Below are 15,890 nucleotides of genomic sequence, written 5' to 3' on the forward strand. Positions count from 1 at the left end.
AGATGGTTAGCAGTTTATTTCATAAATTCTGAGTGGACTATTTTTGTTTTTCCATAACTTCTAGAGGAGATTGAGTCCATGACTGACACATCTCTTCACTCCCTTCTTTGTTTTTTGACCCACAGAGTCCCTCAGGAGTAAGGTGGATTTCATCTCCTAACCAGTAGTGCACCACAAGCCGCGTTTTCAGAGTGGTGGATAAAGGGGGCGTGACCTCTGAAAACATCTTGGGAGTCCTGCGGTGTGGGACTCACTGGAGATAACAGGAGTGGTAGTTGTAGCCCAAGGATGTCTGTTTAAAACTACTATTTTGAACAAAAAAAAACCTGAAATTTATCACTTATAGCTTATTGAGCTAACTATAACTTGTGCCCCCTGCTAAGCACTTCTTTGACCTCACATATTACATCACTCATGCCATGTTCAATGACATAATTGATGACATCACTGATGACATCGGGAATGACATTAAATTGAATATTTTCCAATAATACTGTTTTCCTTGACAGGGTTGTATCCATTAGTCAGGGGCCCCCTTGTCTTATCCATAGTAAAATATTAAATTGAATATTTTCTGTGTTGGGACACAGCCCAGAATTATATCTATTAAGGTTGTCCCCTTGCTGCAGTCTTATTCTGTGCTCATGCCTTTAAAGGCGCCTTGCATGATGCACAGCTTTGCAGCCAAGAGTAGGAGCTGTCTAGCATAGAGTCTGTATACCCTTCCAATACAATTGCCTGACTAGGATCCCACACGCAGAACGTATTCAACACACTTTCAATGTGTGTTTTGTTTGAGAAATGAAAACATTTCTCCTTGTTAGCACTTGCTTCAAGTCTGCATTAGCTTGTGATGAAAAACACAGGTTGGCTATGGTAGTAGACAGGGCTTTGCAACTAAAACGAACAAGTGTTTTTGCACCACGACGCTAAAGGACGACCCCTTAGTGCAAAGTGGGGCAAACCAGTGCAATTTCCTTTTCATGCTGAAAAAAACAGCACCTTTCGAGCATAAAATGCCTTGCTCAGGAAAGTAAATACCAATATATTGCATCACTTTTAGATGGTGCAGTTTTTGTAAATGTGAGCCAAGGTTTCCAAAGAGATGACCTCTGAACTCTGCCTGTATTTGTAAAATGTAACATAACTGCCATTTGTAAACATCGCCCAGATACTCTTTTGCAACATGCGCACATCTTACTTCACCCTTCACATTACTGCCTCGGGCGGCGCCTGTCAATGGGCCTCTTTTTACAGGAATGCTCACGTAAACAGTACCTAAGGCCATGAGTATTTACACAGAATCCTCTTATTTACTGATATTGACATGAACCACGGGCTTCTGGTTTGAGGGTAACTACGCATTGCACGTCGCTTAAATCAATGTCCTGTTGTTTTACGGGAGGGCCAAAAGGGGCCACTGCAAACAGTGGGATTAATGTTTAAACAGTATTTGTACACCCACGTCACTGATTGATGTATTTAACAAAATAGCAGGATCTGCAACAAGAAGCCTACATCTGAAAATGGAGGGCCACACGTTAGGACTGCTGCTTTTTGCCACGTTCGTCCTGCTGCCATTCAGTGCTGCTGCTCCTGAGGTACAGGCTTTCTGTTTTTGATACGTTCATTGTGTGCTCTTAGTCGAAATGTAATCTGATCAATTATGATCAATAGCTATCGATGGGTCAATGAAGAATCCTGTTTTTGCTATCCATTTAAACGAGAAGATATACTTTGCTTTGGGATTCTTAAAATAATATACCACTATTGTATGTCACCTAACTCCAAACGACTGTTCAAAATGAGAGTATTGACCTATCCAAATATTTCTAAAGTATCCTTGTTAATATATTCATTTTTGTTGAAGTTGATTGGAGTTCTTCCTTAATGATTGTTTGCAATCTTTTCTGCTTAAATTTCTTTGGAAATCTTCTTTTCAACATAAATTTGGAATGTTCCACAAAGGATGCCTGTGGGGTTACAGTGTGCTTTGCAAGTATGCATAACATTTAACATTTGGTAGATCATGTATGTGATAGGCAATGCACAATTGTTTTGAGCACTGTATAATTCAATAGTATGAAGTAGAAATCAGGCCTAGTTTAACATTACCAGCCATCGTCTCGGCCATAACATTGGCAGAAAACACCAATAGCATCTTTATTATCCTAAGCACATAACAAAGTGAACTCAGACATGAGTACATTTAATGTGTGGTCCTTGAGAGAGCAGAACATGGCAGCAGGTCCAAACATTAGAACCAAAGAATATTTGTAATCATATCCGGATCATGATTTGAAGAACAGAAAAGTGAAGTGATTTAACTAGAGTCAGATAGTTTGGGTCAAGAATCGTCAGTAATCAATGCTTATGTTCTTTGCTGGATTCTAAAATTGCTAAATAAAATGAATCACAATTCTGCTACCAGGTGTGATTTAACTTGGATTTGTGGAGACTATGTCCATTGCCTTAGTGGATAAAGCGTGTTTACAATGTGATCTTTAAGTACAGGGTTACTGGTACTGTTACTCCAGCATAAGAACCCTTACTCTCCTATAATGAAAGCTATGCCACACAATTGTATTCATTGTAGTTCTTAAAGCCAATTAAATATGCAAGAAAGTACCCTCTACCGCACAAGAAGTCAATGTTTTGACTTCTAGGGACCCCCAATTAATCATTAATGGACCCCCCTCTGAATCATGGCTGTTAGCCAAGGGCCCCAGCCTAAGCATTGTCAATGATTTGAACCGCAAAACATGCCACATAAAATAGAGGAAAAAAACCTTCAAACAGATGCACAACTGATGACACACTTTACTTAATTTGCAAGCACATATAAACAAAAAAAAAGGTACATTTTAATATGAAGGTTGCAACTTTTCTAAATTCAATTGAAGCCCCTCATCATCCATACTATATTGTGCTTGAGGCGCTTGCACTGCTCCCACGTATCAATCGGATGATACTTATTACATTTTTAGTCTCCAATTTCAAATTCCTTCACATTTACAGTACGTTTTAACATTTTCAATTGTGCAATTAGCTTCTTTATTTATATACAGTTCATAAATCTGTTAATATTATCTAATTTTCTAAGTAGTTGCAGACCCCATGTGAAGGATTCAAGGACCCCCAGGAGTCCCAGAACACAGTTTGGGAACTACTGCTCTACGGTATACTCAATCAATATCAGTCAATTCCTTTATTCGGTTTTCGTAATATATAAAAAACCCATAAAAGTACAGTAGTGAAAAAATACAATTTACATTTCAAAATTGCAATACGTTCGCTATATACATTAAATATTTTAAAATATCTGCTCATTCAGGAATTGAAATTCATTCAAGCGAATTAAAAACATGAACAAGATCAGGAGAACGACAATTAAAAGGTGATAGCATTTGATTTAAAAAGGACCTTATTCGCAATTTAGATATATACAATATGCCTTACTATTCAAGATTTTTCCTATCCCTAATACAAATTTTCAGGAATTGCGCAATATTTTTCATGAAACACTCTATTTCCAGACATTGTAAGGCTGGGCGACATAATCTCAGGCCAAAAATTCTTAAAATTGGTTTTATCCATCTTCCCTTTCACTCCTTGTAGAACTTGCAGAACAAGACCACATGCATTGTTGACTGGGCAGAAATGCCATTGCAAGGGCAAAATGACAAAACCTTTGTCCAGTCATTCTCTTTCGGAAAGGATATCATGTGATGGAATATGTTCATCCTGAACCGTATTAGCACAAATCTCTCATACCCATTTAAATTGAAAGTCAGATATGGTTGTATCGTTAGAGTGGTTTGGATCATTAGATTGTATTGAACTGAGAGCTTGTTAATTTCAGTAAGCAATCTAAGCCCCTCCAAATGCCCCATGCACTGCTTTTTAAACTGTTTCCTCGGGATCTGAGCTATCAACGCTGGATTGGAATAGTACGCTGAGAGGCCCAGGTCAATTAAGAACTTTTTCACGTACATGAGCCACCCAATCTTATCGACATGATCAAGGGCGAGGCAGTCTGTCAGTATCTCCCGATTGAATTCAGTTTTGGGAGACGACCAAATGCGATGCCATAATAGAATGGGTTGTGCTTTTATTATGTTAGTAATATAGGGTATTCCTAGTTCCACATGGCAGTTATACGTTGATGTCCCTCGAGAAACTGCCAGCAAATACCTCAAAAAAACATTTTCCACTTTCTGTATAGCATCTACCTCACAGAAGCCCCAGATTCCAGCCCCATATATTGCCGTACTAGTGCCTTTGGCTTGGTACATCTGAAGCATTTCTGCCGGGGGCCTCCTGCCTAGCCTCTGGGCAAAATTGACCAATGAGGTAGTTGCCCTAACAAAGAGGAGTTTCCTGCCGATCATTGCTTGTCTCCAGGAACCCTTATTGTCAATTAGAATGCCTAAATAAGGGTATGTAACAGTTGGTTCTAATTTCGCGTTTTCTATGAAGATGTCCTTCTGCTTCTTATGCCCAGCCCCACAGCTCATTACAAATGTCTTTTTTATGTTGATTTTTAGTTCTAATTTAGCCATGAATGCATGATACCTATTAAGGGCGCGTTGTAATTCTAGGGAGGTTCTTGCTAAGATCACAGCGTTGTCCGTGTAGAGTAGGGCAGGTATTGGATGCTTCTTTAGCAACGGCAGGTCCCGGCTCCCCTCTAACATGGTTTTTTCCAGACCATTGGTATAGAGTGTAAAAAGGAAGGGAGCCAGGACACAACCCTGCCTAACCGCCCTCTCTACATTGAACGGTACCGTGATCTCCCCCCCTGCGCCAAATTGCGCCCTGGCCGTAGCATTTGTGTAGGAATCTCTGATAAAGTTAACAATAGGGATATCCACACCCATTTCTATTAGGATACTCCAAAGTTTGACGTGACTAACACAATCAAAAGCAGCGGTCAAATCTACATAAGCCATGCAGAGCTTGCCCCCCTTAGCTTTCACGTATTTACCCATAAGAAGTGACAGATTTAGACCTTGTTCCATGGTGCCCAGACCTTCTCTAACCCCAAATTGGAGGTCAGACAGAACATTACTAGCTTCTGCCCATTGCTGTAGGCGTTCAAGAAGAATACGGCCTGCCACCTTTCCCAAGGAATCCAAAAAGGATATGGGACGATAACAGGCCGGATGCTGTCGATCTCCCTTCTTAAAAATTGGGACTAAGATTGAATTTGACCATGAATCAATAAGACCCTCTGAACAAGTAGCTTGTAATACTCTTGTCAATAATGGTGACCATAAGTCCATATTGCATTTGAATAAATCCACTGGAACCCCATCAGGGCCCGGGACCTTTCCTCCTTTGCTGGACAGTAGAGCCTCTTCAACATCTGATAAGTTAATATCAAGATCTATGGGGAAAAATACCGGACTAGAAAAGGACCTTGTCATGGAATTATTGTATGTCACAGAGTTTGCCTCCATGTTTCGGATAAAAATGTTGGAAAAATGATCTATCCAGTGGCTTCCGTCAATAGCAATTTCCACTGTCGGCCCTAGACTCCCTTCTGAAAAGAAGGGAGTTTTAAGGACTCTCCAAAAGGCAGCACTGTCCTTATTTCTACAGCTTTTATGTAGTTCATCCCAGAGTTCTTTTTTCAGCTCTAATTTTCGCGATTTTATGGCCTGATTATATGCTCTTCTTAGCTTTATAATGCTATTTCTGTCCCTCACCTCAGCATGTAGAGCGTTTTTTAGCTCACGATATGCTTTATTGCAAGTCTTATTAAACCAACCTTTGCTTTTCCCATTATTGTTTTTCTGTTTGGCAAATAATATTTTGTTTATCTCCTTGGTAATTACCGAGAAGTTACTTAGAACCTCCTGGTGTGTGTATGAGGGCTCTAAACATTTAATTATCGCAAAAAAGGCTGCAGCGCAAGATTTGAAAACAGTGACGAGGAGCTGGGAGTAAGGGAAGGGATAAGAGAGGCAGAAGACAAACAGGTTGTTAAGTGCTACATCTGAAGAACAACTTTCCCTGCGGACTCCCTGTCCGGTATAGAAAATCATGGGCTCCGTTGGCAGCAAGCAGCCAGTCACCCCAGCCAGACCTCTGCGCAACAAGCATCTCTCTCATGTGTCGGATCCTCGCTCCCCCATATCTGGCATCCCACGCACTCCTATAGAGGTTGAGCAAGCCTCTGCTCGGGCAACCCCACAGGCTGTTGGTGAAGATGGACAGGCTTCTCTTTGCCCACGCACAGCTGACCCATGCTCCCCCACCCATGGGGTCCCTCGCACACCCTTAAAACCGACTGTAACAGAAGCCCTGCATAGCATGGTCAAGCAGCTCAGTCAAGCGTTCAGTTATGACGATGGAGTCCGCCCAGGTATGGAGCAAGAACCCACACAAGGGGCAGAGGAAGATGCTGAGCAGTCCTGGACACCCCTGCTGAGGATGGAAGATGAAGGTGGTAGACTTGTGCAGGAGACCAAGATAGGGGAGCAGGCCCCAGACCACATTTCAGAAGCTGAAGAGATGGCACCAGCCCAAGAGCCTCTGGAGGCTCAGGTTGAGCAAACCCCTGAGACACTGGAGATTTCTGACAATGAGTCAAGAACTCAAGTGAACGGGATCTCCTCAGAGAAGGTAGAGCTGGCAATAGGCCTTTTGCGACTGGTTGACATAGGTCTGCCAGCTGAGGGCACTGGGCAAAAGGACTTACCAATCCTAGATATGGGTCTACCACCTCAGAGCTTGGAACTCTTGAAGCAGGCCGATTCTGGACTACCGGTTGAGGAAAGTCATTACAAAGTCTCAAGAGAGGAGGAGATGGAGTTTGCCCTCGGCCTTTTGAGGCTCGCAGATGTTAGCGACACTGTTAAAGAAAGAGGGCCAGAGGATTCTGCAGAGGAGGTTATGGCTCACGCTGAAGGCATATCTGAGGTCACCAGGAATTTCACTGAGATGCCCAACTCCTCAGCAGAACCTATTGTGGAATCTCATTGCGTGAATGATGCAGAGAAGGAGTATCCCAAAGCAGAACGCTTGAGAAGTGTGCGCTGCGATGTTCCATCGGAGGTCCAGATTAAGACTGAAGCCATGCCGAGAGCCCGTCTTCTGTCTTCGCCTGCCAGCAGACCTACAGGTGTCAGGGCACTCCTGCAGAAACCACGAAAGGCAACTGGAAAAGGTCTTACAGGACCAGCAAGCCACACACGGTCCCCTTTGAAGACCCTTGGAGACGATAACTCCCCTAGCAATATAACCTATAGACAGGTGAAGAGGCACCCATTGTTGTCAGACAGTTCAAATGAGCGTCTGGCGTCCACTAACAGGCCCCTGAAGCTGGTCCGCGGCTGGGAGGATGCCCACAACAAGGAAAATGCGCAGTACCCCATGGTGGACAATTAGGAATTGCTGCCATGTAGGAGAGGCAGATCTGGAGACATGTGGCAGAGACCCATCCACCTGCTTCTACTGGGGTTTGACAGCCTTCCTTTCTGGATCATTAGTCTGTCTCTGAGCTCCATTTGCGCCTCAGAGTAATATAGCAACTGGATACTATCTCTTGCCAGTAGACTTGGACTTTATTCAAGCCAGTCTGTGCCATGAGCAGCATCATGTTGCGTCCTCTGTAAATAGTACATTTGTTCTGTAAATAGTCCTTATGTTGTCTGCATCTGTGGCTGGAGCACTGTCTCCCTCTTTGGTTTTCCAAGCAGTGTGCCCCTCTGATCTGGTGCTGTCTTTCAATGTGTTTCTGATTCACAAGGCCTCTGGGCGTCTTGGTCAGCTGTGCTCTGTAAATTCTTCACATATCCCCTGACCCATTTCCCCCACCAAACCAGCCTCTTCTCCTGACTGCTTGATTAGCTGTCGTTCTTTATTCCGTGAGCTATCTTAACGCTTGTGTGTATAGTCTGTTCTCCTCTCTCATGTCCTTCTGTACACCTTTTTTGCTGTCTTGCTTCACGCTCTTCAACCTTCAGATTCTAAGTACCTGACATATTGATCACTTTATGTATAGTTCGCCAAGAGGGGGCAATTTTGATCTTAAATGGTTTGACCTATAAATTCTTAAAATAAAAAAAAACATTTTATGTATTGAAAATGTTGTTTTAGAAATGAAAATGTATATGGAGACGAAACAAAGGAATTCACTACCACTGTTTTCGTGATTTGATGTGGGTCAACTTTTGCCCACCCGAGAGAATATTCATTTGTTCTATCAATGGACAGATTTAACGACCCTAACTTTCTTTTGGACTTATTGCTATCCGTATTAGAGGGGCAGAAAAGAGAAATACTATTTGGAAAATGGTCACTGGTTGCATTATCATGGGTCTGAAAGTTAGTCAGACGGGTGGCATCCCTATCCGTAATGAAGATGAAGTCTATGACGGTACTGGCGCCTCTCCCGTTGAATGTTTGCGAGAGAGGGATTGGTGGTGAAATTAGTTCGTTTGCAAATCCCATTTCAAGTAAAAATAATGTCTCATTTAAGCATTCACCACTTATAGTGTGAGTGAAATTAGTTAAGTTAACACTGTTTTCATCAGATATACCACATGTTAAGTTACTACTTTGATTGCATGGCGCCGCTCGTAGTCGTGATTCAGGACGCCACTTCGAACTGATGGATTTTAATCACTCTTCATTTCTGCTCTATTTTGGGACTGCTGCTGCTGATTTAAGAGCCAGACTCTACCCTGCCCTTTGAACTGCTGCTGGATTCGGGGGTGCGGGACTGCGAGGCCCACAGGTCTTTGCGCTTTTTCCACCACGCGCACCTGGTGCCTCTTCCCGCCCCTTCTCCCTGCTGACCTTGCTGTCTTCAAATACGACGCGCGGCCCCCGCTCCGCGGGAGCCGCTCGTAGTCGTGAATCAGGTCGCCACTTCGAACTGCTGGATTTTAATTACTCTTCATTTCTGCTCTATTTTGGCACTGCTGCTGCTGATTTAAGAGCCAGACTCTACCCTGCCCTTTGAACTGCTGCTGGACTCGAGGGTGCGCGACTGCGAGGCCCACAGGTCTTTGCGCTTTTAACACCACGCGCACCTGGTGCCTCTTCCCGCCCCCTCCTCCTCCTACTTAAGGAACGCCCCTCTCACCACCGCGAAACGCGCGCGGGACAGAGCACGGGGCGAAGCACGGGCAAAGGGCGTTTAAGGCCGGGTTTGGGCCATCCCTCTAAGCTGGTGGTGTGTAAACTTTGTTTTGTACTACTATTTGTGGTTCTTCTAATCTCGTAGCACTAATATTGCTCATAGTTACTCCCAACATGCCTTTACGTTCGGGTAAAGAGAGTACTGTGCAAGTGTCGACACAAAGTGGCATGGTTTCTGGGACCCTTAATGCTTTTTTCAAACGGGCTACAGGAATCTTGGAGAAGGAAATAGCCTTCGCTGAGAAGCGCTTATCCCTGGACGTTATTTCCGGAAAACGATCTTCCCTAGGACATATTGGTTCAGTGGTATCCCCCGCTATTCAAGCCCCCATAATGAGTCAGGAGTTACATCAAGACTCTATGCTGGTAGAACTAAGTCAAGAGGTTGATTGCTCAATATTAATTACAACCGATGGTGGCACGCCTTCTAGCATCATCAGTCATAGTGGTGGCGAATGTTCGATGTCTTCAAGTTCCGAACCTAATAATTCAAATAAGGGTGGAACTCGAGACTCCAAGTGTGGGAAAAGGAAAAGGAGGGATGGAGCCGTTAAGGGGGGTACTTCCAATATTCCCAAATTAAACCCCACATCCCAGCCCCCTCAGGTTCTAATTAGTCCCCCGCCTCCCATACTGGTACCTTCTGACACTGCTGGTCAATGCCCAACCTGTAAATGTAAGGAGGATGCTCTTTTGGGTAAGATGGAAATCCTAATTAAATCCCTCATGTTACCCTTAATGGAACGTGCTAGGCTAACGAACCAGAAACTTGATGAGTTGGAGAATCTAGTTACTGCCAACACCAGCACACTTAATAAGTTAGTAAACACACCGAATAACCCCAAAGCTACTACCATTGCTGCTAAAGCAGTGGGGTCTGGTGCGACTACTAATAATTCGGTTCCCCAAATTAGTGCTAAGCCAACGAACAAACAGCAAGGTCGAATACAGTTGGAGAAAGCCCCCGCGAGTAATAACTTGGTGCCTACTATTAGAGGAGGGCCCCTGAAGGAAGGCAGTAGGTCCATCCCACAGTCATCTTTAGGTATACAACCAAGGGTTGGGCGGGCTAGTCAGCTTACCCTATCGGGGAAGAAGAAGGTCCCTAAACAGAGCCCCCCCAGTATTGACCTTCCCCCGGAGGCCACCCCTTATACCATCATATTGACGGGTGTTTAATCTATTGGGGAGGATAAAACCGAATCATTTAGGGACCTGAAAAACAAAGTTGTTTTTTGGTTGAATAAAAATAGAACACTTCCCCCCTCCTCCAACACAGAGATCTTAAGTGTTAGAAGAGTAAATTGGGTGGGACACAACCCAAAAGACCTAGAGGGTGATTGTGTCATCATCAACTTTAGGGACCCCTGGGTGGTGGACTTTGTGCGTAGAGAACCGAGATTTAGCAGGATGGTCACTGGGCCTTCAGTACTTCTATCCTAAAAGGATTAATGAACCCCCTTATAACCCGATTAATCCCAGTTATAGAAGACCCTTCGGCAGATTTCCTCGTGAATTTACTCCACACATTCCACCTTTCCCCCACCTGTACAATGGCTTTGAACCATTATATGGTTTGGAGTGTATTGATTGACTTTCTTCTTTGGCTGGTGGGGACATCCAAACTGCAAATTATGATAGTGAAGACGCAGGACTCAGTATAAGTGAGGAATGTGGGGTTGACTATAGTAAGGGTCCCGAAACTGGGCCTTCGGAAGTGGCCTTAAAGGGCCAGGAAGGGGGTTATGAAGTGGAAGGGTTTGCTAGGTGTATTATAGAATGTGACCACCCAGTTAGTACAGCACCGATAGGGGGGGGTTAGGATATAATCTGGGAGCTACAATCCAATGTGAATTGACCACTCAAGATCCCATGCTCAAATTGGCCTCATGGAACATCGCAGGGCTCAGAGGGAAACTTGAATCAGCTGATTGGGCAGATTTTATAGACGAGTTTGATATCCTGATTTTCCATGAAAGTTGGGCTATTGACCCGATTTATCGGGCAGGTTATTTACATTTTTTCAAACCAGCAACCCGGGGAACCAAAGGCAGAGCATCAGGTGGATTAACTATATGGGTAAGGCAGTGCATTAGTTACAGGCCAGTAGAAGTGTTAGTCCACAACCCTGATATCCTGGGAATTAAGCTGTGCAGGGAAAATTATCAGGATATTTTTATTATTAATATTTATGCCCGTGGATTACCTGGAGGACGGAGTCCGGCAATTATTGATGAGTTAGATTCTTACCTGGAATCAATTGGGAGGGATACATTTATAATTGTTGCAGGGGACTTAAATTGCACTTTTGAACCTTGGTCGTGTGAGGGTGGGGACATTTGAGCTGAGGAAGACGCTGTATGGAATGTCTCAAACCTGTCATTGAATCCCATTAAGAAGGGTACGGAGGCAGCCTTGCATTGGTTGGGCCTGTGTCTGGAGTGGGGGCTAAGAGCTGCCAACGGCCGCTCAATCTCCGACAAAAGTGGACAGTCAACTTTCGACAACGGAGTAAGCAATAGTAGAATTGATTACTTCCTAATTAAAATAGAGTATTTGTCATTTTTGGATGATATGTTAATTTCCACTCGGCCCGAGAGTGACCATAATCCGTTGATCTTAAGTTTGAAATTAAAGAATGACCCTGGCCGGGCTCGTACAGCCAAGAGCCTTACAGCAGAGGCTATCTTAACAAATGACAGACGTAGGGTGCGTTGGTGTAGGGTTTTGGAGGATTCCTATCTCTTAGACAGGATCTCCCATGTAGTTTCATCTACCTTGGGCGTTGTTCAGGAACTGACTCCTATTGGCCCGGGATCACTTGAGCAGTGTAGTGTCCATCATGAGCTGCTCTTTGATAATCTGAACGCTCTACTAACCAAAACTGGCAATAATGGGAAAGTCCTGACTCCCTTATTGTGCCAGAAATGGTATAACAAAACCTGCCAGCAGGCGCATAGTTGTCTGATCAAAGCTATTAAATCTAGAGTTACTGCAGACATTAAATCGGCCAGACTACAGTAAAAGAAGGCCCAATGGGAGGCGAGGAGAGAGTGGGATGATAACCATTTGCAGGACTTATATGAAGCTAGTCTGTCCTTTAACCAAATCAAATTCTGGGAGGTGGTGAAATGGGGCAGGAATCCGGATATGCAAATTCCGGAAAATCACGTCTCAGTTGACGTATGGGTGGACTATTTCTCAACCCAGTTTAGAGGTCTTAAGCCAGTACCCCACAATGTCCTGGACAAACAGTCATCTTTGTCCCCTCCAATACGACAATCCCTAGTGTTTGATATTAATGGCACAGTGAGCGCACTGGGACTTGTACAGGCTGGTAAAGCTCCTGGCATGGACTGCATTCCGGCTGACTTATTTAAGTCTGACCGCATGAATTGGGTGCCTTATATCATGATGTTTGCAAATGCTATTGCGAATGGGGCTAGGATTCCTGACTCATGGAAAGGGGCAGAAATCCTTCCTATTTTCGAAAAAGGTGATCGTTCGGCCCCAGGGAATTATCGCCCCATTAGCCTCATCGATGCCCTACAGAAAATTATAGCAAGGATGGTGCTTGCTAAAATACAGGGGTGGATGGAAAATGAGAATATTCTTTCCCCGATGCAAGCAGGCTTTAGATCATTCACCAGCACAATCGACCAAGTGTTCAGATTTATTCTGATATACTGGAAGGTTGTGCTTCTGGGCGGAGGATCGATATATGCTGCGTTTGTGGACCTTAAGTCCGCATTCGATCTTGTTCCCAGGGCAAAGTTATGGGCTGCATTAGGCAATATGGGTATGCCCCCTGAACTCTTGGAATTAGTGGAAAGATTACACGAAGGTAACTTTGCTAGGGTCAGGTGGGGTGGACAGGGGCAGGTGACGGAGCGATTCCCAGTTACACGTGGCGTTCGCCAGGGTTGTGTTCTGGCACCCACTTTGTTTTTATTGTTTATTAACCAAGTTGTGCAATACTTAGCAGATACGCCGACTGACGCGCCTAGTCTGGGTGGCTTCAAGTTTCCATTGCTCATCTTTGCCGATGACACCGTAATTCTCTCGAAAACACAAAAGGGATTACAGACAACGATTAAAAGGTTTGAGGCTTTCTGCAAACTGAACGATCTGCAGGTAAATGTGAGCAAAACCAAATTTATGGTTCTAACTAAAAATAGGCCACTAAAGAGTCACGTTAGTATGAACGGTGTGGAATTAGAGCAGGTGGAGGTTATGACCTATCTTGGGGTGGTCCTGGATTATAGGCTGCGATGGAAACCTCAGATCGAAGCACTTTGTTTGAAATTTGCTCGACTAACGGGGTGCCTAATTCAGGAACAAAGAAAGTCACAAACCAAAAGGGTAATGCCTGCACTAAAAATTTATGATGCCAAAATTAGATCTGCTATTCTGTATGGTGCTGACCTATGGGGCTTTACGGACCTAGCCCCTTTGGTTAGAATCCAAAATAAGTTTCTGCGTAATTTGGTAGGTCTTCCGCAATCCACCCCAACCAAACCATTACAGCTTGATATGGGGTGTCAGACGATTAAAGAGCTAGCGCAGTTTTGGATGGTAGCTTTGTGGAGGCGAATTTGGTCAACGCCGGAATTAGCACGCTTTGCTAACGAAATCTCAGATGTAAGATCGATCATGGGATCAGGTAATATCCCTTGGTTTAGAGAGGTGAAGCTAATCTTGGAAAATATGGGACTTAGCTCACTGTGGGTAGCCCCGGGGGAAAACATCTTTCCATCTAAAAAAGGATTTAAAATGTTGTACTGGGCAACTGTAAGACGTCATTTGGCTTTGCAGTCTGAATCTGTTACTTTGACTGGGAAGTTCCTGGCTCACAAACTTGATCACCATTTGGAGGATTATTGGGATGTCATCACCAGGGGTATGGACAGAAAGCTGTATCACCAGTTTAGAGTTGGGTCACTGCCTGTAAAGTCCTTTACCAGTAAATGGCGAGGCCAGTCATCTGAGCATTGCCCCTGGTGTAGAGTCCACAAGGAGACTATTGGTCACATCTTTTTTGCCTGCCCTGCTTACTCCGCCCCCCGGAGTAAATGGCTAAAGCCCATTTGCAGGATGTTGAACACACGGGTGAGCACTGAGGCACTTTGGGTTTTAAGATCTAACACTTCAGAGATTGTGATAATAGGTGTGGCAAAATTCCTGGGGTGGGCATGGATCATTAGAGCAAGATACCCACATGTAAGATGATCAACTGTTAGTTTTAAATGATTTTATATTAGTACGTCTCAATAACACAATTTAATCATGTTTTAGAATGTTTTAATCAGGAGGAAAGAGAATTGTTAGTTTGTTGTGTATAGTGCTTTTATGGATGTTTTGTTACGATGAATTTTTTTTTAATGTAAATACTCGAAATAAAGACGTATGAAACCTGAAACCTGAAACCTGATTGCATGGCGATATATTAAAATCGCCCCCCCATACCACCAAGGGTGGATAAGTGTTCCTACTGAGAGGTCAGCAGTGAGCCATGAGCTGAGCTGAGCAATCGCCGAGCAACTGCTGGTTGAGGGAGCTCCCTGTAGCCCGCCGGAGCAGATCCCGGTGGATTTCTTCTTTTTTTCTTCATGCCTGCCGTGGAGCCGGGAGGCAAAAGGCAAGAGGATGCTGGAGGGGGGCTCGAGAAATTCAATCTGCTCTGAGCCGCTCCCGCTCCCATATCTCTCTGTCTGGTCTCTCTCGCGGCTGCGGCGGTAAACGCGGGAACGACCCGGTGGGAACGGGAACCCCAGCAGATCTCAAGCAGAGCCCTCGGCAGACCAGGGGAGGACGGAGAAATTGACAACTAGCGCACTTGGGCTGCGTACACTGCGGCGTCTCCCTGACTCCCTGATTCCAGTCTCCCGTTGTCCTCTCGGTTGTTTAGCCCTACGGTGCCTGAGGGGGGGCCAGGCTACGGTCAAAGCAGAACAGGATCCACAGGACCTCAGCATACAGTGCATACAGTGCTACTGGTGAGAGGGGCAGCATTGGTGTTTCGACAGTATCGGCGCATTTATTTTAAAGCATTCCCAAAACATTTAACAAAGCGCCAGCAATTGCCCATTTCAAACGACTAACTATGAACTTTATGAACTTTATGAATGTTGGATAAAGTTGATTAACGGTATTTCCTGGAAAGTTGCATGGCTGGTGTGTAACACTTGGAGCGCTAGAGAGTTGTGGGAAACACGCTGTCGAAAACGCCATCCAAGCCGTTCAAGCCGGAGCTGGGCGCCTGCTGCTGCTGCGGCGCTGTGGTTGCTGACCTGTAGGCCAACCAACGAGACCCTTCAACATTCTGATATCTCGTTGCGCCGTGGGGCCCGGTGCTCCTGGGGATAGTACGAGCTTGAAAGTCATGGAGCAGTGGGATTGATAACCCAAAGTGAGGCCAAGCCAAGCCAAGCCAAGCTAGGAAACGGATACAGCTGGCTACTGCACAAAACTAGTAGGCGGAGGATAATCATCACCGGGCATTGGCAGTGGCCGGTAAGAAAAAAACAATTTACTCCAGCGTGCTACATTATTATAAACTATAAACACTCCTTGTAAATTCACTACATAACTATAAATATAAGTCGCATCCTTTCGAAGCGTAGCACTGATAATTCTGAATCATCGTGTATTGTCAATGCAGTAATTCCGTGAGATAAACTTGATTCCCCCACTGCTCTATTGCTCTGCCTTCTACTGGAAACTGGCTATCCCGCAAT

The 15,890-nt window shown here is 44.5% G+C and overlaps 2 protein-coding genes across 6 annotated transcripts in view; both read left to right on the top strand.

Moving 5' to 3' along the window:
* The first annotated feature begins 1,475 nt into the window (after positions 1–1,475).
* Positions 1,476–15,890, top strand: part of LOC144782331 (inter-alpha-trypsin inhibitor heavy chain H4-like) — a 473,908-nt gene continuing 459,493 nt past the window's right edge. For all 5 annotated transcript variants that reach the window (XM_078661646.1, XM_078661649.1, XM_078661648.1 and 2 more), the window contains exon 1: positions 1,476–1,601. In XM_078661646.1, the coding sequence (XP_078517772.1) occupies positions 1,527–1,601 (75 nt within the window). In that variant the 5' untranslated portion in view covers positions 1,476–1,526. The remainder of the gene's footprint in view (positions 1,602–15,890) is intronic.
* LOC144783433 (uncharacterized) lies at positions 6,034–7,395 on the top strand. Its single transcript, XM_078662413.1, has one exon. It carries the CDS (start codon positions 6,049–6,051, stop codon positions 7,393–7,395), a length of 1,347 nt encoding a protein of 448 aa, XP_078518539.1. The 5' UTR covers positions 6,034–6,048.

This window comes from Lissotriton helveticus, chromosome 9 (assembly GCF_964261635.1).
Source record: "Lissotriton helveticus chromosome 9, aLisHel1.1, whole genome shotgun sequence".
Lineage (NCBI taxonomy): Eukaryota > Metazoa > Chordata > Amphibia > Caudata > Salamandridae > Lissotriton > Lissotriton helveticus.

What these genes read in the sequence shown, in the direction of transcription:
- LOC144783433 (XM_078662413.1), top strand. Translation starts at nt 6,049, where the DNA reads ATGGGCTCCGTTGGCAGCAAGCAGCCAGTCACCCCAGCCAGACCTCTG.